Consider the following 26902-nt stretch of genomic DNA (forward strand, 5'->3'; position numbering starts at 1 on the left):
AGCTTTACACGTTGGGGGCCATTTTGTTATGCTATTTAAATTGTATTATATTGCTTACTTAGGAAAAATCCTGTCTATATTTATTAAATGAACTAATCTCCAATTAATCACAATAAATCAGCATTAATTAATTACAATCTCAGGCTATTTAAATTGTACGATTTACCTTTGATCGTGGATTCAAAATATTTTCCAATTGGCGTCCTAATCGGGATAGGTAATATGACCTGAATAAAATACATAGAATTTCAACTGAACTATATGTGAGATGTCCTTTATTTTAATGAAATTTTATATAACAATCAATCCTGTAATATTTGCAATATACTAACTTTAAATATATGAGAAGTTGTTTTCTATCATGGACCCAAATGTTATTTTACATTGATTTTTAATATGTGTTATAACTAAGCTCTTTTTATAATTCCTTTTTTTTTTTTTAAGTGATCGCAAAATTAACTGTCTCTATTATTTATTCAATTTATTTAATTAATAAATGAAAATCACACTCCGGCTCTAATGAAATTTGACTGACCTTTCCTTCTCTGCCGTTGCAATTCTATGGCCACGCCACAACAAAAAAATCCTTTCTCTGCTTCTGCTCCTATTGTGGTCCAGATGACGTACACCTTTCTCCTATCTGTTCTTGTATCTCCAAATGTTTCCGGCTTCGTCTGCTATTAATATTCTTATGCCCTTTGGTTTTCTATCTCTCTGTACCCCGTTCCTCACACTGGTCAGCTTTTACACCGCAAATAAACACACCCGGTAAATTACGTCTTCGGGACTTCAAACAAACACAAATCACAAAGCTCCTTCCTTCTTGGACGACGAAAACTGACTAACTAACCTTTTTTTCTCTCTCCTATCTCATAGCCAAAACCAACCTCCTTGCATTCAAAAATTGACCAATAAAAATCATCCACCTCTTGTGACGTATATCGTTACCACACAACTCTCTATAAAACGTCATTCGGGTAATTCCAGAAAACAACCTTCTTTAATTATTCTAACTAAATCTATCTGCTTTACAAATATTTCTTACTAATAGCTACAAACGATACCTGTTTCTCAATTCAATGTCTTTTGTTAATAAACTTTTACCGATATAATCTTTCGGGGAGAAAACCACCGCAAATCCCGGTCTATTGTTCAACACTTTCTATATACACTTTTATTCCGGTAAATCCATTCCACAATGACCGACTTATTTAAATTTCTTATCGATAATATTTGAAAGTCTTGTCTCTGAGGCCTAATGAACAATTCTTCGAACAACTTAAAATACATATTTCGTCTTATACAGGATGTTTGAAAATTTATATGCCCGTGTCTTTATGAAATATCAATAATTTTAATTTTTATTTAAGTAATAAAATTTGTATATCAGTTTTTTTTATTGCTTATGGACATTCAAAAGTACAACAATATATTAAAAAGCAAAAATATTGACAGTCCTAATATGAAAATTACTCGTATATCTAATTTATATTAGAAACAAACTGCCAAGGTAATAGTCAACAACCAGAACACACGAGATATCAAAATGCAGAGAGGAGTCCGCCAGGGTTACGTGCTGTTACCACTACTCTTATATATCTACAGTGAAGCGGTATTTAAAGAAACGCTCTTAGATTCAGTAAAAGGTATATCTATGAGTGGAGAAGTTTTGAATAACTTGCGTTTTGCAGACGATACAGTAATAATGACGGATAACAACAGTGATTTACAGAACGTAATGCAACGACTTAATGAATGCTGTCATGAATACGAACTCAGGATGAATTTGAAAAAAAAAAAAAACAATTTGAAAAAAAAAAAACAAAATGCATGGTCATGGCTAAATCAGCAGATGCAAGCATCCAATTGATTGTTGAGGATACTGTAATTGAGAGTGTGGATACTTAAAAATACTTAGAAACATGGATAACATCAAATGTAGACCAAACCAAAGAAATTAAGACACTTATTAAAATAGCACGAGCATCATTGGTTAAACTTGAAAAGTTTCTTTAATTGTTGGGACTACTCTTAAGAATGCTTTGCTGTTACGTATTCACTACTCTTCTTATGGCTTGGAAGCATGACATTAAAACAATATTTAAATATCGTATACAGTAAGTCAATATAAAAGTTCCTAGTTTTTTTGGGTTTTGCATTAAATCTTTTATTGACAAGATTAAGATGAAGACAAAATTAAATAGAAATTTGCTTGTCGTTCTTCCACAGTAGTTGATAGTAATTATTTATTTGCATTTTCACATTTTTTATCCTAGATCAAAATATGAGTGAAATATTTGTAATTTAACTGCATTTATTACAATAGTTACATTCAATATTAGACTCTTTGTTAAAATTTTATTTGTCGCATAAGTAGAGAAAATATGGGAATTTCAAATAAAAGATGGCGGCCAGTTGGATGGCTGGTATGTAGCGTTGAGGCCGTAGAAGTAGCCTCTGGGGATGTGGGGGGGTGATGTACAAGAAATATAAGTATGAAAGAAGTACACCCTATCGTAATAGGGTTGAAAAAAAGGGTGAGAAGTAGAAAATACGCAATATTGTTGTAATAATATTGTTGCAATAAATAAATTGCTGACAGGGTTGGTTAGGTGGCGTTGGGGCCTGTGTAGATGTACAAGAAAGCCTCCCCTGACGTCAGAGGGGGTGTGTGTTCGAAATGGTAAAGAAGAAGCGGTGAAAAGATAAGTAAAGGAAATTGTATGGTGTCATGTAGATATTTAGTAACAAAATATGATAAATGGGGAAATTAGGCAATGCAGATACGTCGTATATATTGGTCATTAGCAAGCTAAAAAGCAACGATTTAATTTTTTAGTATTAAATAAAATTTCATTTTATTCGTTTCAATAAATGGCAAATATAATTTTTAAACTTGCCTTAAACGCGGATTTAGATTATGCTGTATATAAGTGGTTTTCTCAAAAAAGATCCCAGGGAGAACCTTTTTCTGGTCCGATTCTGCGTGAAAAAGCAGTTCAATTCAATGAAAAACGCGGAAGTTTGTCAAATTTTCAAGCAAGCACAGGCTGGTAAAAACGATTGATGACGAGACATGTCATTCGTGAGCTTCAAATACAAGAAGAAAAACTATCTGATGATTCATCAGCAGCAGAGTCATTCAAAATAAGACTAAGTGAATTACTGAAGGAAGAAAATACACACTCAAAAACGTTTACAATGCAGATGAAACTGGGCTCAACTGGAAAGCTTTGCCACGAAAAACTCTTGCGTCAAGGCGTGAATTACCAGCACCTGGAACTAAAATAAGCAAAGATCGTATCACTGCCTTCCCTTGTGCTAATGCTACTGGCAGTAACCGATTGTCCATGCTTGTCATTGGTAAAAGCAAGAAACCACGTTGTTTTAAACACTTTAATATGAATGCGATGCCTATCGTTTATACTTCACAAAAGAGTGCTTGGATGAATAGTACAATTTTCATGTAATGGTTTATAGGAACTTTTATACCCTCCATTAAAGCCCATCAATCAAAAATGGTAAAAGAGAGAAAACATTATTGCTTCTTGATAACGCCCCAACTCATCCATCATGTGACATCTTAAATGAAAAAGACGATTTTATAAAAGTCATGTTTCTTCCACCTCATGTGACTTCATTATTACAGTCCATGGATCAAGGCGTTATTGAAACTTTCAAACGGTTTTATAGAAAAAAATTGTTACGTAAGTTACTTTTGAAAAGAGAAGGAGGGAGAAGAAAGCCTGATAATAAATTATGGAGACATTGATTTGAAGGAAGCGTCCTACATGATCGGAGCAGCATGAAACAGTGTACAAGAGCAGAACTTGAAAAAAGCGTGAAATAAAGTTTTGAGTTGGAAAAAAGAGAATATGCAAAAAAAGACAGGAAGGTAATTCTGAAATAACAGATATGCTAAAAAAACTCAAATGCGATGGGTGTGATAAAGAAGAAGTTCAACAATGGATGGATTTCGACGATGATGATTCCGAGTACCTAATTATGCAAGATATTATAGAGCAAATGAATAATAAAACTGACACCACATCAAGCACCTCATCAACTGCAAGTTCAGATAATGAAGATGAAAACATAATTGGTACTTCAGAAGCTTCTACTTGCTTAGATATGGTCTTACGTTGGTTTGAAACACTAGCTGAAAATGACCAGTATCAAAAAATATCTAACTGTCCTTAAAATACGCGACCTAGCCGCTCGTAAACGAAAATGGAAGACTTTTTTAAGCGTTAGTAATTAACGCTTAAAATATCTTCAATTTTCTTCAATATTGTATCTAAAAATATGTTGTTGCAAAGACTGCCCATTTTTGTGTTTAATTCCTATTTGTCATATTGTTCTGAAGCTATTTTCTTGTGGCATTTTAAATTAATTAATATTTAAATGGGAATAAGCCACAATTAAAGGTTAAAATACATTTATTGACGTTTCAATTTCCACTTCGGAAATCGTTCTCAAAATACTTTGAGAACGATTTCCGAAGTGGAAATTGAAACGTCAATAAATGTATTTTAACCTTTAATTGTGGCTTATTCCCATTTAAATATTAATTAATTCCTATTTGTCATTTACTAATGTTTGTATTTTGAGAACGATTTCCGAAGTGGAAATTGATACGTCAATAAACGTATTTTAACCTTTAATTGTGGCTTATTCCCATTTAAATATAAATTAAATATATAAATAAAATGTAAGTATATAAATATGGCTTTCATTCACTTGGTGGATCTTTCATTCACTCCATTTTCGTGGATAAATATGTATAACTATAATCAATATAGTTCAATACGAACAAATCGGTTTTCCGAACACTATGCCCCCCAATTAGTTTGGATAATGGACGCTCTATATATATATATATATATATATATATATATATATATATATACACATATATATATATATATATATATATATATATATATATATATATATATATATATATATATATATATATATATATAAGGCGCAACCCTTATTTGAACTCACATGCTTTGAGTACCGATAAGAATTGGTGCTATAGTTTCTAAAGTTGTTATTACATTATAAAATTTGTTTATAGATTCATGTTAGGTCAAATAACTCCCTAAAAATGTCCCATGGGCTTGTAGTATATTAGTAAACTTTTTATTTACATATCAGTAAGGATTTATGGTACAAATTTTGGATTTTTAATTTGCAATTAAGCTCGATTTTCAAGGGATAAAAAATGTGATATTGTTTGTATATATTCATGCATGTTTTTTTAACATTTTTCGATTTATTTAACAAACAAAAAAGCAGAGAATAATAATGATCGGAAGTCGTAAGTAGTTTGTTTGGTAAAAGGACCACTATTGCATGATAATATAATTCTATATTTATCCAGGAACGAAGCACGTTGACCCCGACACAGGCCTTATCTACTTCAAATACGATTTTGGTTACGAATTCGGCATTGTCCTCCCCGGCGAAGGTAAGCAAGGAGGAGTTGTTCCTACTCCCAAGAAGACCATCATCGAACCGCCTAAAAGAACTAAAGATATAGAGATGCCCGTTTATCACGAAAAAACCAACTCCAGTACTAACCACCACCCCTCCCCTCAGTTTAAACCCAAACAGTTTCTGTCGGCTAACAAATCTGGAAAGTGGGAGCCTACTTCGGAGAGCGAGATGTCCGATTACGAGAGGGACGCCAAAGGGCCGAATCATTTGCTACCAGGTTCGAGATGGGAGCCTTCTTCGTGTAGTCCTGCATCTCTGTCGCCTAGTTTACCTAGCACGTCTCCAGCTTTTAACAATACTTTTGCAGGTACTTGGTGTCGTGGTTATGCATTGTAAGAAATTAATAATCGTATTGTATATCATACATTTTTTCGGTTGTTGAAGTAAATTTTGTTCAGTTCCGTGCAGGATTCGTAACTAGATACACCTCCGAGTCAAAAAAGAGTAAATTATACAGGGTGTTTCATTAATAATTAGCAATATTCTAACTGTAAATTCCTGGGATCAAAATATTAAGGTTTAACTCAAATCAATTAACTAAAATGTGGCTTCTTACTGAGTTACATGGTGTTTTTTTCAAAAATCTAAAAACTATTTGTACCCAGTACTTAAAAACTATTGTCCGTACTAAATTATGTTAAAGAAACGTTTATGGCTACTACCAGAGGCGTACGACAGGGAAAAGTGAATGGTTAACCCCTCACAAATTCTACGCCACTGTCAGAATTGTTATTTTAGCACAACTTTTCGATTCTCCAATACTTTTTATGTAAATTTGCTAAACGCTAAAGACTGCTGTGAATACATGAATGTGGATGTGTATGTTTGTTACGTCGATTTTGAAAAAGCATTTGACAAAGTAAGACATGAAAAATTAGTCCAAATTCTAAAAAAAACGTAGATAAAAGGGACTTAAGAATAATACCAAACCTTTTTACTGGAATCAAAGAGCACAAATTGTAATCAATAACAAACCCAGTTCAGAAATTGAAATCAGGAGAGGAGTTAGGCAGGGATGTAGTGTCTCCATTGCTATTTAATGTATATAGTGAATACATTTTTGAAGAAGCAATACTATCTGAAAATGAAAGAATAATAATTAACGAAAAACTGTTAACTTGGTATCTATAACTTCTTTTGGTAAATCTCTTGGTGTCTTTCTAATTGTTACTACTAAATTCATATTGGAGTCCAGCATTTTTTTCTGCCAATTGCAAACTTGTGTACCAGTGGTCAGTTATAAGTGTGCTTCCTTAATGTAGCAATCCGTCAAGAAGATAAAGTACAATATGTTCTGGAGTGACCTTCTGATTATTTTCTATTCCTGTATTATTTTTAAGTTATATGTATATCCAAGATATACCCAGATATATCCAGAACACAACTTCACACCATATTTTTGTTTTTTTTTCTTCCCTAAATGGCAAGAGTCTCTCATTAATGCATAAATATTCGTTTGGAACCTATATCGACTTAAAATTAGCAGTTAACATTTCTATTAGGGATTTTAGTTTATACAATGTATCAGATTGATCTGCCAACGAATTATTAGCGGAAATTTATATTGAAAATTTCATCCCTGCTCCAGTAGTCGGCAACTTTTGGTTATTTTACCAAACCTGTTGACGCAACTAATCCCAAAAAATATTCTGATTTCAGTATTTGTTATGGAACACACTCATGCAAACGAGCTTTGTTTGGCATCTGTACTCATAAGGCTCTGGGTTGCATACATCTTTGTGTGATTACAAATTGTGCTGATAACTCTGTTAACAACGGTATCAAAAAAATATCACTACTTCCGAGTTTACTTTTGACTGGAACGTAAAATCTTCTATTTTTTTTATGCTACGGGTTCCCAATTCGACGAAGAAAGACTTTGTGAGATTTTGTCATTTATTTCCGGATCTGAGTACTGTTCTAGTTCTAAATGATTAATTTTGCTTTTCTCGGTTAAATTTTTTGTATGTTTTCTATACTTTTTAAATCCCTTGGAGCTCGAATCTGATTCTGAACTACAAACATAATCGCTCTAAACAGCTTTAAATGGATCTCAATTATCTTAGTCAGAGAATTCCACAAAATTCTGGACTATTTTATGAAGCTAACTTTGAGAGATTTGAGAGCAAAGTTGTCTTCCGTTTAGACATCTAAAAAATAGATACAATTAAAAAAATATATAATTCTATTAAACTATTATAAAATACTTAAAGCTATTATTCTATTCAACAAGAGCATCAAGCAACTTTACAAACTGATTGTTGACATATTGGAATATAGCTTATGAGTAGTAGAGCAGACGGGGTTCAAACCCACTTTGGTAACCTGTCCATCAGGGTCTCCGATGTGAACGTATCGATGGCCTATTCTGACCTTGGGGTGTACAAGAAATACAAGAAGTGATCTACAATGACCAGAGGGTTGTAAGAAGTGGTCGCTTATCGCTAGATCTCTTCTTCTTTCCCGAAGAAGTGATTGACAATAACCAAAAGGTCGTAAGAACTGGTCGCCTATCTCTAGATCTCTTCTCCTCTGTCGAAGAATTGTCACCTTACCTGCCTCATCTGTCTCTTTGTCACCTTACCTGTCTCCGTTCGGCTCGCGGAGATACGAATACGGCCAAGGCAAGAAGGCCCTGCCTGTCGTAAGAGGCGACTAATGGGTAGGAATCGAGAGGTGGAGAGCCGTCGCTTGAGGTGTCGGGTTTGTAGAAACGCACTCGAAACGTTGAGGCGTCACGGTCACCGGTCTACATTCTTAGTATCCGAGACGAGACTCTCGGGGACCACTCTACTCTCATTCCAATAGAACCAGGCGAGGTTAAATGAGCTGGGCCCGTACACACCTCTTTTGGCCTTACGCCACCAATCGTGGTGTCGGGGTCCCGGCACGTACCCGCCTGGAGATTTAAGAGTGTAGAGGAGAGATCCTCGACGGCGGCCTGTCTACGTGCGAAGTGGAAATTCCTCTGCCTGCGTCACCTGTCCGCCCGTGGAAGGAGATAACGGATGGGTGAGGTAATCGCAACACAGGTACTACGGGGGAGGTGGAGCTTCACGATGTGTACGCGTATACGTATGCGTCGTGCCACCTTCATTTTGGTGTCGGACTCGTAGGGGCAGTGGAGGTAACGGTCGTATGCCGAAAGGCCAGGTAGACCAGGGTCCTGCCAAATTTTATTTGGAGGGCACAAAGCTATAGCAATGTGTGTAATTACCTGTCCTGAAGAAGTGATCGACAACAATCAGAGGATAGCTGAGGAAGTGCAAGAAGCTATCATCAATGACCAGAGGGTCGTAAGAACTCATCGCTTATGTCTATATCCCTTCTTCTCTCCCTCTAATAGATTACCCTGTATGTCGAGTGCAAAACTTCTCGCTGATCTTTCGATCTCCTCTTCTTTTCGTTAAATTTGTACAGAGTGATCGAAATAAATTTTGTATTGAGTCTTTTTGTACGGAAAATTTGTGTATGTGTTGGTGAGTTAAAATAAATAAATAAATAAATTGTTTGTGTACGGACTTGCCCAGCCTTATAAAATCTGTCTAGCCTAACCTTGCAGATCTCATTTTTATTCTTGAAACTTGTAGAAACTGTAATCCGAGAGGTTTCATTTAGGTACTTATATATTTTTTCGAAGTGTTGTATTATTTCATATTTATCATCTTGGATTACTTTATCTCTACATGTTTTACATTTACTTAAGGAACTTAAAGAAAAAAAACAACGTACCAAATCTAAAAGTTTATGTGACAGCGGATCAACGGCGCATAAGAGTACTAAGATAACTCACTACCTGGCAGCGAACGTGTTAAATGTTTATTTTTTTTATTGGCACAGTAGTAACTTAAGATTCTCCCTTAAAGTTTTATCACCACTGGATGTTTTACCGGATTTCTCTTTATTACTTCTACTATTTTCTGGTGTTTTGTTAGTCTAATGTATATTGCCTTTGTAATTCATTAATTAGTGTCAATAAAATTGATCCGAAATACATTCCCTTAACACCAATACTTTTAATTTAAGTGGATTATGTTGTGTTGTACTGGTCAATTTAAAAAGAACTGTATTAAAAACATAATAACGTAAATCACTGTTTTAATTTCTTACAATGTAGCTCTTAACGCTTAACAAGTCTTTTCCTCATATATCATGTAACAATTTAATATTTTACAATCATATGCATTTATTTTTACACAACGGATATTGACGTAGAATTAAATATATACAAAAAATGTTATTTATGTCTTCATATTTTATTTTACATGTCATCGTTTGAAGAAGTTCTGAAATTGTTTTCTTGTGGCAGGTTTGAGTTAAATGTTATATTTATTTGGGATCAAAACAACAATTAATTGTAATAAAAAATTAGGATAAGGATTATTTAAAAAAAGTGGTATAGTACTGTAGACTAACGCCAAGCGTCATACATGGTTTCTGTAAAGTAATTTTATTATTTATTTATTATTTTTTATATAGATTTTAATTAAATTGAAACAGTTTACTGTGACTGCGAACCGCTAACCGCTATCTCGTGGCGTGCGCATTTTACTATAGAAACTATACAAAAAATACAGCCCTAGTATAGACAGTTCACTTTAATAAGGAGTTTATTTTTGTTCTAGAGAATAGTTTTAAATTTAATGTTTATTTAAAAAAAATCTTTATAAAAGGTATAATAATATAAAAACCCTATCGGGCTACATCACATAACGTACATCACTGGTTGCTAGTATATATATATATATATATATATATATATATATATATATATATATATATATATATATATATATATATATATATATATATATATATATATATATATCAATCGGTTTTAAAACGTCTTGCGACGTTGTCCGATCCCTAATTTCCATGACACTCTATCATCTAGGTTGACACTGGTTGCTAGTCCTTAGACGAATTGTCGGTGAGGACTTGTTGATAGCAACTCTAGTTCAAAAATAATCTAATTACGTTTAAGGTAGACAATCAGTAGTTGGCACCCAATCAATAGTTGACAACTTCAAACTCGAACTCAATTTTTTTTTAGCCCTTCTCTCTATTCGGATTGCCAAATATAGCCCTCTCCTAATTCTCGTCATTCATCTCCGTTGTTTGTAAGACGTTTCCACATTGGTCCTGCAGTTCTTTTAATATCGTCGCTCCAGCGCATTTGCGGTCTTCCTCGTGCTCTTTTGGCTTCATATGGCCGCCAATTTCCGATTTCTTTATTCCATCGGCCATCCTTAAGACGTTCGTTATGTCCAGGCCATTTCCATTTCAGTTTAGCTGCCTGTTCGACAGCATCTTTTACTTTTGTTCTATTACGAATGTCTTCATTGGTTTTATGGTCTTTGAGTGAGTATATTTTTATATTTAAGTACGTATGAGAGTCTTTCGAAGGCTACCCATAGTGCCTATCCCATTTTTACACGTGTGCTTATTTCGGTAGTCTGATTTTCTTTGCTTACCTTGACAATTTGACCCAGATATGTATATTCATCTACGTGTTCTATCTCTGTCCCTTGGATGTTTATCATAGGTTTGTCATTTTTGTTTGACATGAGTTTAGTTTTGCTGAAATTCATTTTCAGTCCTTTTTTAGGGATTCTGTGTGTAGCTTCTCAATCATCGTATTCAGTCCACGTGTAGTACTAATAGCCGACACGTGGAATGCACTGAACACAGAACTCAAATATTAAGCAATATATTATAACAAAAAACTAAAAAAATTAATATGAAACAACCTCAAGAACAACTCGATAATGGACAAGACCAAAGTTTATTAAATGCAGCTAATCAAGGGGAGTGTTCCAAATATTTAAGAGAAAATTCATCCACGTAGAAAAGAACCTAAAGAACATATAAATGAAGTCGTACAAGGGGAAACGGTTATACATCATGAATATAGACAAGTATTAGATGCGGCTAATCAAGGAGAGTTTTCAAAAGACATAAGAGTAGAGTACACAGCGAAAAATACAGACAAAGAGAAGGAAGCTGAGAATGACAGTGATTTTGAACAACGCGTGATTCATCACATGATGCCCTTAACTGGAGTACATGATGAAGAACATATATTTTCTGACAGAAATGCTGATCCTGTCCCAATGCAGAATGTTGAAAATGTAAAGAAAAAACTTGTTAGTGATGGACAAGTGATCTCAACGCCATTTAAAAATGCATTATTTTGGCCAAAGCCGGAAGTAAAAATTAATGACAGCAAAAAGAAAGAAAAAGTGTCATTTGTAGCTACCTTAGAACAGTGGCAAGCATATCATAAAAAAAGGAAAAGACAAAGTTGGAACACGAGAAACAAAAAAAAATTAGGCCTGAGGAAAGAATTAAAAAAGAGAACAGAAAATGGAAATTAAAGAACTCAATAAAGAAAAAAGTAAATTAAAATAAAAGGTAAATAAAAACGAGAAAATATATCAGTTCATCTGATTCAGAAGATGAGGAATGGATTGAATCAGGTAGCAGTGGAGATGATGTCAGTGATTTTGACATCAGTAATAATAGTGAAGAGTGTTTCCGAAAAGGGGTATTTCTACTGGTGCAGTTTCCTGGCAACAAAAGAGTGCACCACTAGCCCAGTCTGGTTATGCAAAAATCATTGATTTCACGGCAAAATTTTTCGCATATATTTGAAGCTCTTAAGACATAGGTGGGGGTTACTAGATGACGAATAGATGAAAAAGTACTCGTATTTTTACCTTACGTTTTAAACCTTTACTATAAATAAACCTAAAATTGAAATTTGATGTTATAATGCTCCTTAACAGTGTCAACTACCGATTATTTATCTTAAAGGGATTTTACCCATTTATTTAGGTTTCAAATATGTAAATCCAGATAGCACTGATGATGGAATAGTTATTCCGAAAATGTTCTGTGATGTAGCCCGATAGGGTTTTAGTATTATACCTTTTATAAAGGAATTTTTTAAATAAAATTTTTTTTATATGCATAGTATACAGCCAATTACAGGAAGTATATAGAAAAATCTTTAAATATTTTACATGAATTTGAGAGTTACAATTAGGGTAAAATATGCAGTCCCTCTTTGATCTAGTGTTCTACTTAAATATATCCAAATATGTTGCCTATACTGCTTTAAACGTAACAAGAAACAAATCATTTAATTTAAAAAATGAAAATGAGTGCACACATCATGAGAAAGGTAATCCTACTGTAGAAAGAGGCTACTGAATATAAGAAACAAAATCAAATTTGAATAAAGGGAATAACATCCAATTTATATTATACAAATTATAATTTAGGTACTTTAATTCTACGTTAATACTAAAATCAACATAATATTTTCCTTTCATGTCGAAACTTTTTTCTAGGTGTTCAAATTCATTAAATAATTTTAACATAGCCACTTTTTGGATGATATAGTATCAGCTGCTTTACTTTTTCTATTATCTCGTTTCTCTTAAATTCTTTAAAGTTCTACTGTTCTTTTTGTTTGTGAAAGCTTTAGATATTTTATGTTTTGATACCTCTCTTAAAAGAAATTTTTAAAACAATTTGAGAGAAGTTTTTATTTTGGTATTAAATTTTGTGCAAAAATATACATATAAAAAATAAGGAAATTCAAACGCACTTATTTAGTTTCATATAGATAGGTATATTTTATATTTAGCTGTCTGCCTGATTTAGCAACAATAAAAATGTATCAATAAGAAATGAAATTAAAAACAATACCTGCAACTCAAAAGAAATTTAAAGACGTATCAACAATCTGCAGAATATTTCTAAAAATGTCCTTCAAAAATCTTACCTCACACTGATTAAAAAGAAAAGTGTTTACACATGATATAGGATATATTTGTCTCCATGGAAAGCCACCTAGAATCTCATTTATCGTACTAAAGTACAAATAGATATTGAAAAATCAAACACCGACTTCCATTTGTAATAAAAATAAATGGAAACAAATAAAAACCAGCTAAGAACAAGAAACTAAACTATTCTGGGGAATGCAAAAAGCTGTGGTTCAGTGTACATTAGAGCATTATATTGTAAATTCTGGTTTGACTAAACATAAAAGGTACTGTCAAGTCATTTAAGAATCAATTGTAGAACATGCCATCACACCACTAAATTTAATTTTAAGAATCGCACATGCTTGGTAGAATATCTCCATCACAGTAATATTCAGGAATATTCAGAAAAAAAAAAGAAAAAATGTTACAAGGGGTGAAAAAGCAAACAGTTACTATTGGTATAGAAAATATGGCAAATTATACCGCGAAACAAGAGGTAAGGATCGTAGAAAAAAAATAATAAGTGGAAACCAAGCTCCATTTGTAAAATAGAGAAGCAAGGATGAAATAATGTAAACGATGCTCTAATATATTCACTTTCAAGACAAGTTAAGATAAGCAAATCGTGTGATCAGAGAGTCCTTGTTGAGTAATATTTACAGTCCTGTACAGACGGTTCACGTGATTCGTACTATTGTTTTTAACGGGTACTTGTTTTAGAATTTAAAATAATATAATAGCGTTATAATACGACAAATGCCCGAGGGTATAATTCAGTATTTTAAGCTGTATTTTCATATATACAACTACTAAAAATATCAATCTGATTTTAATTTAAGTAACTGTATATTTTTGCACATGCTTTTTGACATAATTGATATATCTGAAAAGTTTACGAATCAATGACTGTTTCATTTAAAGGTGGAAGACCAGGTGCTCAAACACCACCTAGCTGTCCAAGCACTCCAGGAAATCACCCAAAACTGAACCCTGCTCAAGCGCGTGCTCCAATGTTCATAACGGTACGTATATATAAAGATAGTCTAATTTTCGTTGCTTTCCTGTCTCAACATTTTCTATTTATGCCTGCTGTTGAAGTCTCTGTCTGTTATATTAAATTTTAACATGGCTTTGTACACTTCGTTTCTCCAGGTCAATGTTTTTTATCTACCCTTCATTTATTCATCTTACCGTACTACTTCATGTTTTTGTATATATATATATATATATATATATATATATATATATATATATATATATATATATATATTTAGGCAGTCTGTGTTAGGCAGTCTGTTTAGGCAGACACAGACTGCCTAAAATCGAGACATATTCCAAAAAAGTGGAATTCAGCCAACATAATCTTCATTCACAAGAAAGGTAGCAAGGAAGACATTAGAAATTATAGACCGATCAGCTTGCTGCCTGTGATATACAAGGTATTCATTCATTCATAAATCATTAACAACAGAATACAGAACACACTTGACGCTGCACAACCTCGAGAGCAAGCAGGCTTTAGAAGTGGCTTCAGCACAATGGATCATATTCAAACAATAAGAGAAGTAATGAGCAGAACAAAAGAATATGATCTACCACTGGCGCTAGCATTCATAGACTTCGAGAAGGCATTTGACTCCGTATACCCAAGAGCAGTCATAGAAGCTCTTGTCGACCAAGGAGTAGATAAACCATATGTCGAAACGCTAGCAAATATATACAAAGAGGCCACAGCTAGAGTAAGCATATATGAAAATACCCCAGAATTTCCCACTCAGAAAGGAGTCCGACAAGGAGACACCATATCCCCTAAGCTCTTCACTGCAACCTTAGAAAATATCTTCCGGAAATTAGACTGGAACAACCAAGGTCTATGTATAGATGGAGAATACCTAAACCATCTTAGATTCGCTGATGACATCATTCTAATTGCTAGAAGTCCTGAAGAATTACAACTACAAATTAATGAACTTAATACAGCCAGCAATGAGGTAGGCCTAAAAATGAACCTAGCAAAGACTAAAATAATGTGCAATGATCTGATCGCCAACGTGGAAATAAAAATTAATGAAACCTCGCTAGAAGTAGTAGATGAATACATATACCTGGGACAGCTCATACATAAATCGGGATCACTACTTCCAGAAATCAACAGACGAATAAAACAAGCGTGGTCAGCATTCGGACGAAATTCCATAGTCTTCAAGTCCAAAATGCCACTATACCTCAAGAAGAGAGTATTTGATCAATGCATATTACCCGTCTTGACATATGGATGTGAAACTTGGATATTAAAGAGAGAAATAACGTCGAAACTTCAAGTAACTCAAAGAGCAATGGAAAGATGTATGCTAGGGATAACAAAGAGGGATCGTAAAAGAATTGAATGGATACGGAGGCAAACCTAGGTGACTGATGTAATCCAAAGAATAAAATCCCTGAAATGGCAATGGGCAGGACATATGGCAAGAAGAACAGATAACAGATGGACCACTAGAACAACTATGTGGTACCCCAGGAACGCTAAGAGACCAAAGAGGCGCCCGAATCTCAGATGGGATTATGATATAAGAAAATTAACAGGAACAACGTGGTCTCGAATAGCACAAGATAGAAAAATATGGGCGCAAATGAGCGCAAATTATTAGAACAACGAATAACTAAGACATCGTCGAATAATAATAAGAACATAGAATAACATTAAAATAAGGGAGGCTGCACCGTAATTGGAAACGGTTGATAAAGCTGCACATGATGATATATATATATATATATATATATATATATATATATATATAAATACACAATGTGAGATTAAAATCTCACTGTAAATGAGGATATCGGTCAAGGAGAAAAAAACTGTGAAAAAACTATTTCAATCTTTTAATAGAAAACGTTTCGTGCAGTAATTTCTGCACTTCTTCAGTTCTAATTATTGTAAAGTCATATAAAGATGACAAACAATGTCAAATGCATGGGTTTAGGTGTTAAAAAATACATTTAGTAACTACAATAAAATTACAGTAAAAAACACAAACTTTTTTATAGATTTTATACAAACTTAAAAAAGTGGCAAAAATGTCACAGTATGTTACAGGAAAACAATATGATTGGAGAAAAAGTAAACAAAAATTTAATTCCAGCGACAGATTTTGACACCGTTAGTAGACAAAAACTTAAAAATGATTGGCATTTACATTACAGGGAATGTAAGACTGGCTTAAACTTTTATCATTGTAACACTAGGATACTCTCAAGAAGATGGTTCTACACAGAATCCAATCGACATTTTATAAAGATCATTAATCGGCTGAGAGCAAATCATGCTCTTACGCCATCTTACATGCATGGAATCGGCTTATCAAATACTCCCAATTGTACTTGTGGCAAAATAGGCGATCTAACACATATTATATTAGAATGTGATTTACAAATTAATAATATAAACGAACTTTATAAGGAATTAATAAATTCTAAGTGTCGTTCAATAAATCTTAATCTTTTAATACTTTCAAATAATATGGAAATTCTTCATTGCATTTACAAATATGTTAAAATATGTAAATACAAGTTGTAAATAGTATATAGGCATAACCTGTTAATATGGTTTGAAAAAAAAAATAAAACAAAAAAAAAGTATACTACAAATTAATAAAAAAAAAACATAAAAGAATTAAGAAAATAGAAATAGAACAAAAAACAAAAAAAGGCAACAAAACAAAAAAAAAAGAAAAAAAACAAAAAAAAACAAGAAGATATTAAAAGAATAAAACAACAAAATAGAAATATATCAAAATAAAATTTATGTATCCGTAAAAATATTAGGTAGGTATATGTAGCACTAACATTGATAACTGATAACAAGAAAATTTTGACTATGAATCTGCAATCAATAATAATTAAAATTCAGTCCATTTTACTAATAAACACAAACAAGTCTGGCTAATTGGCTCTGCCAAAGCCATTTTTTAGAGAAAAAAAAAATATAATATAATACAATACTTCTCTTCTATCGCTGATGTACAATATATCGAATCATGAAGCCAGGAGAAAAAGTAGCTTGTTGTAATTAGAACTTAGTAAACAATTTAAAAAAATTAAAAATTTTTTGTAAAAGAAGGAAAGTTAACTTTATTGTTGGAGACACCAAAGCAATTAGAAAAAGCAACTATTTTTGACAGAAATGGCTCAACTACTACGAAGAGAAAAACAAAATATAATATGGCTTTCTATCTATGGAAATCAGACTTAGTACGAAAAATCAACTGATAACAAAAATACTCGTTTAGGCAGGACCGAATAGAAAAGTCAAATTTTTTTTATAATATAAATCTGATTAAAAAGGAAGGTTGGAAATAAGGTACCGATAACCATTGGCACGAAATTGTGTTGGGGAACCATGAGGTTCCTTTTGGAAAAGATTTTACATCGGATGCGAAGTGTGAAAATTGATGAAGTTCTCGTTGACAATCAACAAGATTTTCCTTGTTGGAAACAACCCTTAATTGGATTTTCATGATTTATTTTTCACATTGTAGGTATATTTTTAATTAATTACTATATTAATGTTTTTTGAGAAAATTCACCGTTTTACCTATATACAGGGTGTAAAAATAATGTTGTGTTTTTTCATCTAATTTTGCAACACCCTGTGGAATGTATTAGAAACAAACGCTACATGTTATTCATATTTTGAGATCGCCTCATTCCTTGTCCGCATTTTCCTAAAAAAATTATCACGATATCTCTATTATCAAAGAAGAAAAGTATGTTCAAAGCATTACGTGATTTTTTACTCTCCAAAATTAACGCCCCACCTCAACTCTACCATAATTTTTAAGGTATTTTTCTTGTGAAGGTATGCTTAATTGAATTTCGATAAATTTTTTTTCGCATTGCAGACCTTACCTCACCAATATTTTCTGAGAAATGTCAGCGTTTCACCCATATACGGGATATAAAAATAAATTTTATTTTTCATCTTATTTTGCAACACCTTGTGGAATTTATTTAAAGCAAACGCTACATCTTATTAATATTTCGAAAAAGCTTCATTTTTTTTTCAACATTTTCGTAAAAAAATCATCGATATCTTTATTTTAATTTTAATTTTAATACTCATTAATGGAAGCAGTTAGTTAGCTATGAAAAATCAAACCATTTGACAGGACAGTTTTAGACTGTCAATATTATTTACATTTCAAAAAATTGTTTTGCTATTTTGCATATGTGAGTTAATTGACATGGACCGTATTTCAAGAAATCTGAGCCGGGATGAATGTGTTCTCCAGGCAATTACTTTAGCTGATGTATGGTTAAATTATCGTGAAATAGGCTTGAGGTTAGGAGTATCTCATACTACAATATCACGAGTCATTCAACGTTTTCTAGAAATAAACAAACATTCGAGACGGCGTGGACAAGGAAGAGGAAGACTTACAACACCACGACAAGACCAGTTTATCAGGCTTCGTGCTATAAGAGAACGTATTCTCACAATGAGACATTTACAAATACAAGTGGCAAATTTTCATAATTTTCAAATTAGTAGAAACACTATACAAAGACGTCTTGCTGAACAAGATCTGCATTTAAGGATACCAGTCAGAGCACCAGCTTTGAACGTAAATCATCGTATAAGTAGATTACAATTTGCCAGAGAGCACCTTGACTGGAATGTTGATGACTGGGAGCACGTGTTGTTCACTGATGAATCGAGGTATTGATTATATATAGCTCAAATAGAAGTGTGAGAGTTATTCAACGGCCAAGAGAATGCTACGCACAGTGTAATATATGACCTATTATTTATTCAATGCAGGATCTGTAACGGTTTGGGGAAGAATATCCCTTACAGCGCAAACGGACCTTGTGCTTTACGAAGAGGTTCCTTAACAAGTGAAAAGTATATTACAGACATTTTGTCTAACCATGTAGTTCCATTTGCTCCTTACATAGGAAATAATTTCTTTTAATGCATGATAATGCTCGACCACATGTTGCACGTGTGGTCCGTGAATATTTGGACGAGGTTGGAATACAAACCATGAACTGGCCACCCTGCAGCCCTGATCTCAATCCCATAGAGAATTTGTGGGATAATATTGATCGTCAACCCAGGAGCCGACAACACCACCTGTCTCTCTTGACGACATAGAAGTTATGGCGAGAGAAGTTTGGGATGCAATTAATCAAGACCAAATAAGTTCTAGGCTTTTCCTCCAACCCACCTCAGCGTGTGACTTACGTGAGGAGGCTTATGATCTGAAAGTTACTTTGGGTGCCCTGGGTAATGGAACACCCTCTGCTTTTATTGACTGTGGTTAAGCCACCTAACTGTAGGGTTAGCACACATATCGGCTTTTCTCCCTATTTACTTTACTGACTCTAGAAGTTACTCTAGCTTTACGTCGGGACTTGAGTCCCTCGTAAAAGAAAAAGTGTGTGTTTCGTCCAGAGAGCCATCAACCTGAGTTGGTCATTACACAGGAGTGTTCGCTTCTGAACCCGAATTGAGCTTCCGGAATAGTGCCTAAGGCCTGTGATTCTTCGTTGAGTCTTTTCAGTATGACTCTTTCCGCTATTTTACTCATGGACGATAGTAGGCTGATGGGTCTATAGTTTTGAGGAAACGTGCCATTTTCCCCCCTTTGCGATCATGATAACATGAGCTTCCTTCCATCTGTCTGGAAAATATATTAATTTAAGCATACTGTTTATTATGTTCGCGATGTCTATTGTAGCTTTCGCTGGTAGATTTTTCAGCGCTCTGTTTGTTATATTGGCTGGTCCTGGGGCTTTTTTTGCATTTGTCAACTTTATTAGTTGTTTAATTTTTTCAGGAGATGTGTGCATTATGCTTATATGCCCTCTACCCTTTCTTGTTTTTATTCTTCTTGTTGTTCTTTCTACCTCTTCGGTGAAGTCAAGGTCTTCGTGTGGGTGTTCGTTGTTGCTACAGTTTGAATTGGTTTTGTGTTTTTTCGGAGAATTTTAGATAATTTCCAGAACGCGGATTTGTTTGGGTTTAGCTCTTGGATATGGGAGTCCCAGCATTCGTTCCTGTGGTTTTGGAGTTGTTTTTCCACTCCCCTGTCTAGCTCGTTAACAATCCTTTAATCTGCTCTTGTTCTTGTACGGTACGTTCGTCTTTTTCTGTTTTTTTTCCGTGATTAGGTTTTTGAGCTCTACGCTGATATCCCTGAATCTTCCTCTCTGTGTGGTGATTGTTTTCGTTTTGGAGCTGGAATCGATGGCATTTATTTTAGTTTGCTCTAGTGTTATCACGCTTTCTTCGAGCTCTGTAATATTTTTAATTGTTGGGAGATTGCCGATGTTCTCGCTTACAATTATTTTGAAGTTTGGTCAACTTGTCTTCTTTTATTGCGGGTCTGCAAACAGTTTGTTTCTATTGCACCCAGGGTCAGGACGATTAGGTTGTGCGTCGAATCGCCTTCATTTAATGAATGTATTTCATATTGTTGACCCACGTTGTGTAGGATTGCAATATCGAATTGTAGGAAGTATTCCGTGAAAACATGTCGGATATGTTGGTCCGATTACGTAAGTGTTGGTTCTTTCTTCGAGATAGCTGCACAGCAGCCTTCTGGTTCCAACTTTATTGCATATTTCTCTCTTCTTAAGGTTTTTATTGGATTCATATCTTAGGCAACCATGTTTATTTAGCTACAAGTTATTAGTAATATAAGGGGAGTAATTCAGAAGATATTTTGTAATCAGTAAATAATATATTCTGTTTTGTCTTTAGCCACTACGGGACATTGCAGTTGTCGCAGGCCAAGCCGCTAAGTTTGAATGCATCGTCCAGTCGGAACCTCAGCCCAACGTTTTGTGGTCTAAGAATGGACGCATTATACAGAATTCTAGAGACTATCAATTGCATTTTAGAAATGGAGTTTGCCGTTTGACCATCTCTCAAGCTTATCCCGGTAAGTAAAACCAATTTGTTAATTTATATTCGGTTATAGGAGAGAGACTATTAAAGGATGGGGCAGAATCTATTAAGAATATTAGTTATGCTATATTTGTAATATACATATAACTATCTCTTGTACTTTGCCAAATATTTAAAACATTTTGTGATCAATTGCTTCAGGAAATAATTTTGAGTAAAAAGTATGTAGTATTTTGAGAGAGAGGGAGAATAATAAATCAGTGTCAAGTGTTCATTCTTTAGAACAATTTTTTAAATGTTTTACAATTTTTTAAATTTCTTACGACTCATGATTATCATATTCCTGCAGTTCATTTTGCCTAATTTGAAGATGGCACTTTTTTGCTACAAGGCATTTTTCCGATATCATGGACGTCAAAACCTACCAAGGTCAAAACATAGATAATGCTCACTTTCTTGTAATGGAAAAAATCATAGGACGAATATCTATAATATCTATTATAAAAAAGGCTAATACCTCGGTAGTTTTGTGGGTTATTTTTTTCTTCTTTTTTTGAAATTGGTGTCAATATACTTTCTTTCCACTCAAATGGTATTTTTTTCACTTTAATTATTTTTGTCAAACACTGTACCAGCTCTTTGTCTAGTAAGAAAATACCACATGTTCTTTTCCGCGCTCCTTTGTTAGCGATTGTATGGTCACTGTTATAAATATCTACCTATCTCCCTTTTTCCCTCTATTAAAAAAAAACCAATGAAGAAGATTAAAGTCCATGCTAAATTATGTATGTTTAGTTCTTAGAATTTCTACCGTGTATAATATATTTAATATCTGTTTTCAGAGGATGCAGGAACGTTCACCTGTACAGCTACCAATCCCATTGGTACTGCTAACACAAGTGCAACTCTAGAAGTACCAGGTGAGCGCAGATCGCAATACATTAAGTAGATTGGTGGTGGGTCTTAACTTACTTATTTTTGTTCGCTGCTATACTCGCAGTCAAATCTAAAACTAGTCAAAAGTGCCTTGAAATATTGCCAAAATGTATCTATAGTGTTTTAAAATAAAATATATGCTTGTGTTGTGCACAAAATTATTATTAAGTTGTATATGTCGATAATACTCGAAACAATTACTCCGACATTTTTCTTTTTTTATGATTTATTTTTGTTTCTTTGTGCTGGTGTACTGTTAGAATATTAAAATGTACATTTATATTGTTACAATTAATATAAATTATTTATTTATTGTGTCTGTTACTTTGACTATTAAAGCTTTTCTGCACTTTCATCTTTTACTTATGTACTGGCACCTTACCTAATTCCTTTAACTTGGGTTTTATATGGGCTAAACGGTAAGTTTTAGCTCAATTTTCCAACTAAAGGTTTCTAACAAAATAGTGTACTTATAATAGTAGTGTTTGGGAATTTAGATAATAAATTATATAAGGATTATGAACAACTGAAAATTATTAAACTGAAAAAAATCTGTTATTCATGTTTAAATCTTGACATTGAAAATCGTTATTAAAATACTCCAAATATGTTTAAATTATGAAAATAAACAAACAATTCATCCCTGAATCCTATTATGTTATTAAACTGAAAACAATCTTATCTTGAACCTAAGGTGCCCTGGAAATAATTTTGAACTACAAAGTGAGATAATGGTAACACCAACCACAGCTAAAGGTTGTCGGAGAGCTTCATATATAAATTCGCTCCAATGTGACATTTAACAAAACTGTTTTCGTAATACTAAAATTTTAAATAGTTTATACCTGATATTTCTACAAGAAATAACGAAATAAAATTATGCTTAATGAAATAAAGTTATTCTATAAACGACAGAATGAAGAATAAGTGTGAATTTTAACTTAAAATTAAAACGAATTGCTTACATTTTCACCGCTTCTAATAATTTTCACCGATGACGCAGCACGGACTGAAACTTGTGGCAGAGAAAACCGAAGTCATCATTCTGAATGGGAAAAGGTACAGGCAAAGCGTTGAATTACAATGTAGCATTAGCATGTCATAACACCCAAAAAACACGTAAAATACCTGGGAGTGACATTGCACCAGAATAAAAAATGGAGAAAAGTGTGGGAGGTCGCCGGAAGGCTGCGAATAGTGCGGCTGCGTTGGGGAGGGCGTTGTCCAACATTAGGGAACCCAAATCCGAAAGGAGAAGGGTCTTACACGGTATTGTACAGTCGATCGTCCTCTACGCGGCACCAGTCTGGAGTGGGGCGATAGTGATAACTGGCACATCATTCCATGTGTTCCTTTGCATGTTTTATCGGTGGAAAGAAAAGAGCTCTATGAGAGAAGAGGTCCAAACCTTATGTGGCATAGTGGACGAAAATAAGAGATTGGGTGAACTGTGGCGACTGGATTATTTCCTAACGCAGGTGCTCACAGGGACACGGGTGTTTTAGGATTTACCTCTCTAGGTTCGGAAAGGCTGACACAGATAAATGTCTATACTGTGGACACTCGGACACTGTGACACATACGATGTTAGACTGCAACAGATGAATAGTAAAAAGGAACAGAATGGAAAGAGAGACAGGTGTGAATTTTGTTAAAGTGAGAGAAATGATTGAGATAATGATTGAAAATAAAGCAGGTTGGACTAGTGTACACAACTATATCCGTGCAGTGACCAAGAAAAAAGAAGAGGAAGAAAGACAGCTAGACCAACGGCAAAGATAAGGGAAAGATGCTGAAAGTTGAAGGTAGAAAAGTGGTCAAACTGTATGAGTTAGACTGTGGGAGTCAGACTGTGGGGAAGGAGGAAATGCCCGTCCGGGAGTGATGCCGTACTAGGAGCAATGAGGATTTTTCACTCGCTACCTTGAACGAGACAGAGAGCCTCCTTGCTGACAGTCTGTGGATGAACGAAGGTAGTGCTTTGAAAGTGATGCCGGCCTTACAGCGGCCATTCCGCTTCCGGATCGCTGGATGACAGAGGAGGGTCTGGTTTAGCAGGTAGGCGTTCGGCGTAGACTCGGCGATGAGAGGGCATTTTAAAAACCCCCGGAAAATATCGCCGGGCGTACGAAGAACGAATCCTGCACTAAGGTCAGTCAGGCGGCGTCCTGGACTGAGATGTCTTTTGAATATTCCTCTATAAAGACGAAAAAAAAAGGTTCGTATCAGCTCGGGTTTCGGCAATGTAAGCCATTACTTAGGCTATTGATTATGTACTTTAGAAAGGAACTACAACGTTAAAGAGATTTTATTATTTCATATGGTCAATCGACCCCGAAATTAGAAAAAACCATGGAGTGCTACTATTTAAAGTGGTGCGTTTTTTAAAAAGGCGTGAATTTGTCCTTATGTACTAGGTTGCATTTGGTTGAATTCTATCCACTTTTTGTACATACACATCTACAGAAAAGTTGTTTAAAATTAAATTTCCTAGATTTTTCAAAGTTCGCCACTCACACCAATTTTGGTCCATGTTTCTTTTTTTGCAAAAATTGTTATATAACTGTTTTCTACATCATTTTAGGTATATGCAACTTACAGTAACTAGAAAGAAAAGATAATTACGGGAGTTATGAGCGCGATGACTGGGTGGATTGAGTAGCTCAGAAGCCGCGTTCATGCCCCCAGCCGGTCCCAAGCCCGGATAAAAGAGAAGGGTTGATGGGCCAGGTTAGCATCCTACCCATTGTAAAAGAAAACAAGGCTCAAAGAACCGATATAAAGCCTCGGAACCAGACGGAACCTAAGATGACGAACCACGCAGAGAAAAGGAAAACGAGAAGGAAAAATAAGCTCACAATCAGATTAGCAACATGGAACATTACTTCTTTCAACAACAAAGACCAAGAGATAATAGAAGAACTAATAAATAAAAAAAAATCGGTTGCCTGTAAAGTCGGTTTTACGGGCGAAGATTTTACGTGACAACGTCTTTTTCTCGGTAGAATATTTATTGATATGAATATTATTAAATTGCACAATAGGAACAAGGAATTGAATGAAAATAAGAATTGCACAAATTTTAACTATAGAAATATATTTTGTTTACTAAAACATTGTACATGTAAACTTAAACTTAACTAATTTCTATTTGAGTGATTTTGTTGAGGATAGGACGATGATAGGAGAAATATGAAATGAAAGGAAGTGTTTCTGCTGTAATGTGTCTTGAACGCCAAGAACGCTCGAGAAAGACAGAGACACAAGCACGGAAGCACGCACCGATTCAACGCGCCTAATTCTCTAGTGCTGCGCGCGCAGCGGACCGATCATGTTTGAGTGGGAGAGAGACGCAAGGCATTCGCCGGTCCGGCGGGCCTCTCTCTCGTTCGGTGACTCACTGTAACAGACGTGAGCGAGCGTTACACTTTTTCATGAATGACTCCGAGCCACAACCTAATTTAAGACGTTGTCACGTCAAAACATAGACATTTGTGCAATCCGAGAAACCAAGAAGAAAGGTAAAGACCAATATTTTCTAGCATACAGTGGAGTGAAGAAAGAAGAACGAGATTAACAGGCGTAGGTATACTTGTCCATACAAAATTTATAGACAACATAAATAACTGCCGTTATATCTCCAAAAGAATAATACATATCAACATCACAATACACTACCTTAAATGTCATATCTATCTATAGTCACGAGGACTGCAAACCTAAGGAGGAACGAGAGGCATTCTACGAACAATTGCAAACCATCCTGGATGAAATACCTCATGAAGAGCCCTTAATTCTTATGGGTGACTTTAATGCACAAATCGGAAATGAAATAATAGTTCCAGGAGTAAAACAAAGATTTAATGAAAACCATGTCAACGCAAATGTAGAACTCATGACTAATCTCTGTGTTTTTAACGAACTGAGAATCAATAATACATTTTTTGACCATAAGCTCCAGTATAAATATACATTTGAAAACTTCAGGGGGCATAAATATATTATTGATTTTTAGTTACTAATATAAAAATCCACCCAAAGCAAATTCTAGATATCCGAACTTTAATCTCAGCAGACGTAGGGAGTGAACACAAACTAGTACTAGCAAAGATAAGAATGAAAATACCACCAAAACATTTTCTACAGGAAATCATCGAGGCAAAATTCAATGTAGAATCACTGTGGAACGACTCTACAAGAGAAATGTACCAAAGGAGGCTAGCACAGAAGATACAGCTGAAACAAATAGATGACATCGAAGATATAAACGCGAGCTGGGAGAAAATTAAAAACAACATTAAAGAAGCAGCAACAGAAGCTCTAGAAAAACGCAAAGTCATACTGAACAAAAGAAACAACAACAATACACCATGGTTTAGAAAAGAAATAAAAGAGAAATGTAAAGAGAAACGAAAGGCTTACACGAGTACAAAACATCAAATGCCCCAGGATCCCGAGACACCTATAGAAGAATACGAAATGAAACAAAGCAGTTGGTAAGAAGAACAAAAAATGAACACTGGGAACAGTTTACAAAAAGTATGGAAAGCGACTTCCACGGTACACAAAAACAAATATGGAGATTCATAAGAAACCAACGGAAAGAAATGGCAGAATTGAATGAATACAATAACATACCAGTTTACCGTTTAAAGCAAAGGAATATAATAATCAACACAATAACGTACCTGAATTAAGACACGAAATAGAAATCAGTTTTCAGGAAGTAGAGATAGCCATAAATTCACTCAAAAATAAAAAGTCACCA

General features: G+C 34.3%; 1 protein-coding gene across 1 annotated transcript in view; it reads left to right on the forward strand.

The window, feature by feature from the left end:
- The window catches only part of LOC140451278 (uncharacterized), an 862244-nt gene that overhangs the window by 536892 nt on the left and 298450 nt on the right, over positions 1-26902 (forward strand). Inside the window, 4 exon segments of the mRNA XM_072545021.1 lie at positions 5390-5812; positions 14205-14305; positions 21052-21232; positions 22041-22118. Coding sequence (XP_072401122.1) covers positions 5390-5812; positions 14205-14305; positions 21052-21232; positions 22041-22118 — 783 coding nt within the window.

This window comes from Diabrotica undecimpunctata, chromosome 9 (assembly GCF_040954645.1).
Source record: "Diabrotica undecimpunctata isolate CICGRU chromosome 9, icDiaUnde3, whole genome shotgun sequence".
Taxonomy (NCBI): Eukaryota; Metazoa; Arthropoda; class Insecta; order Coleoptera; family Chrysomelidae; genus Diabrotica; species Diabrotica undecimpunctata.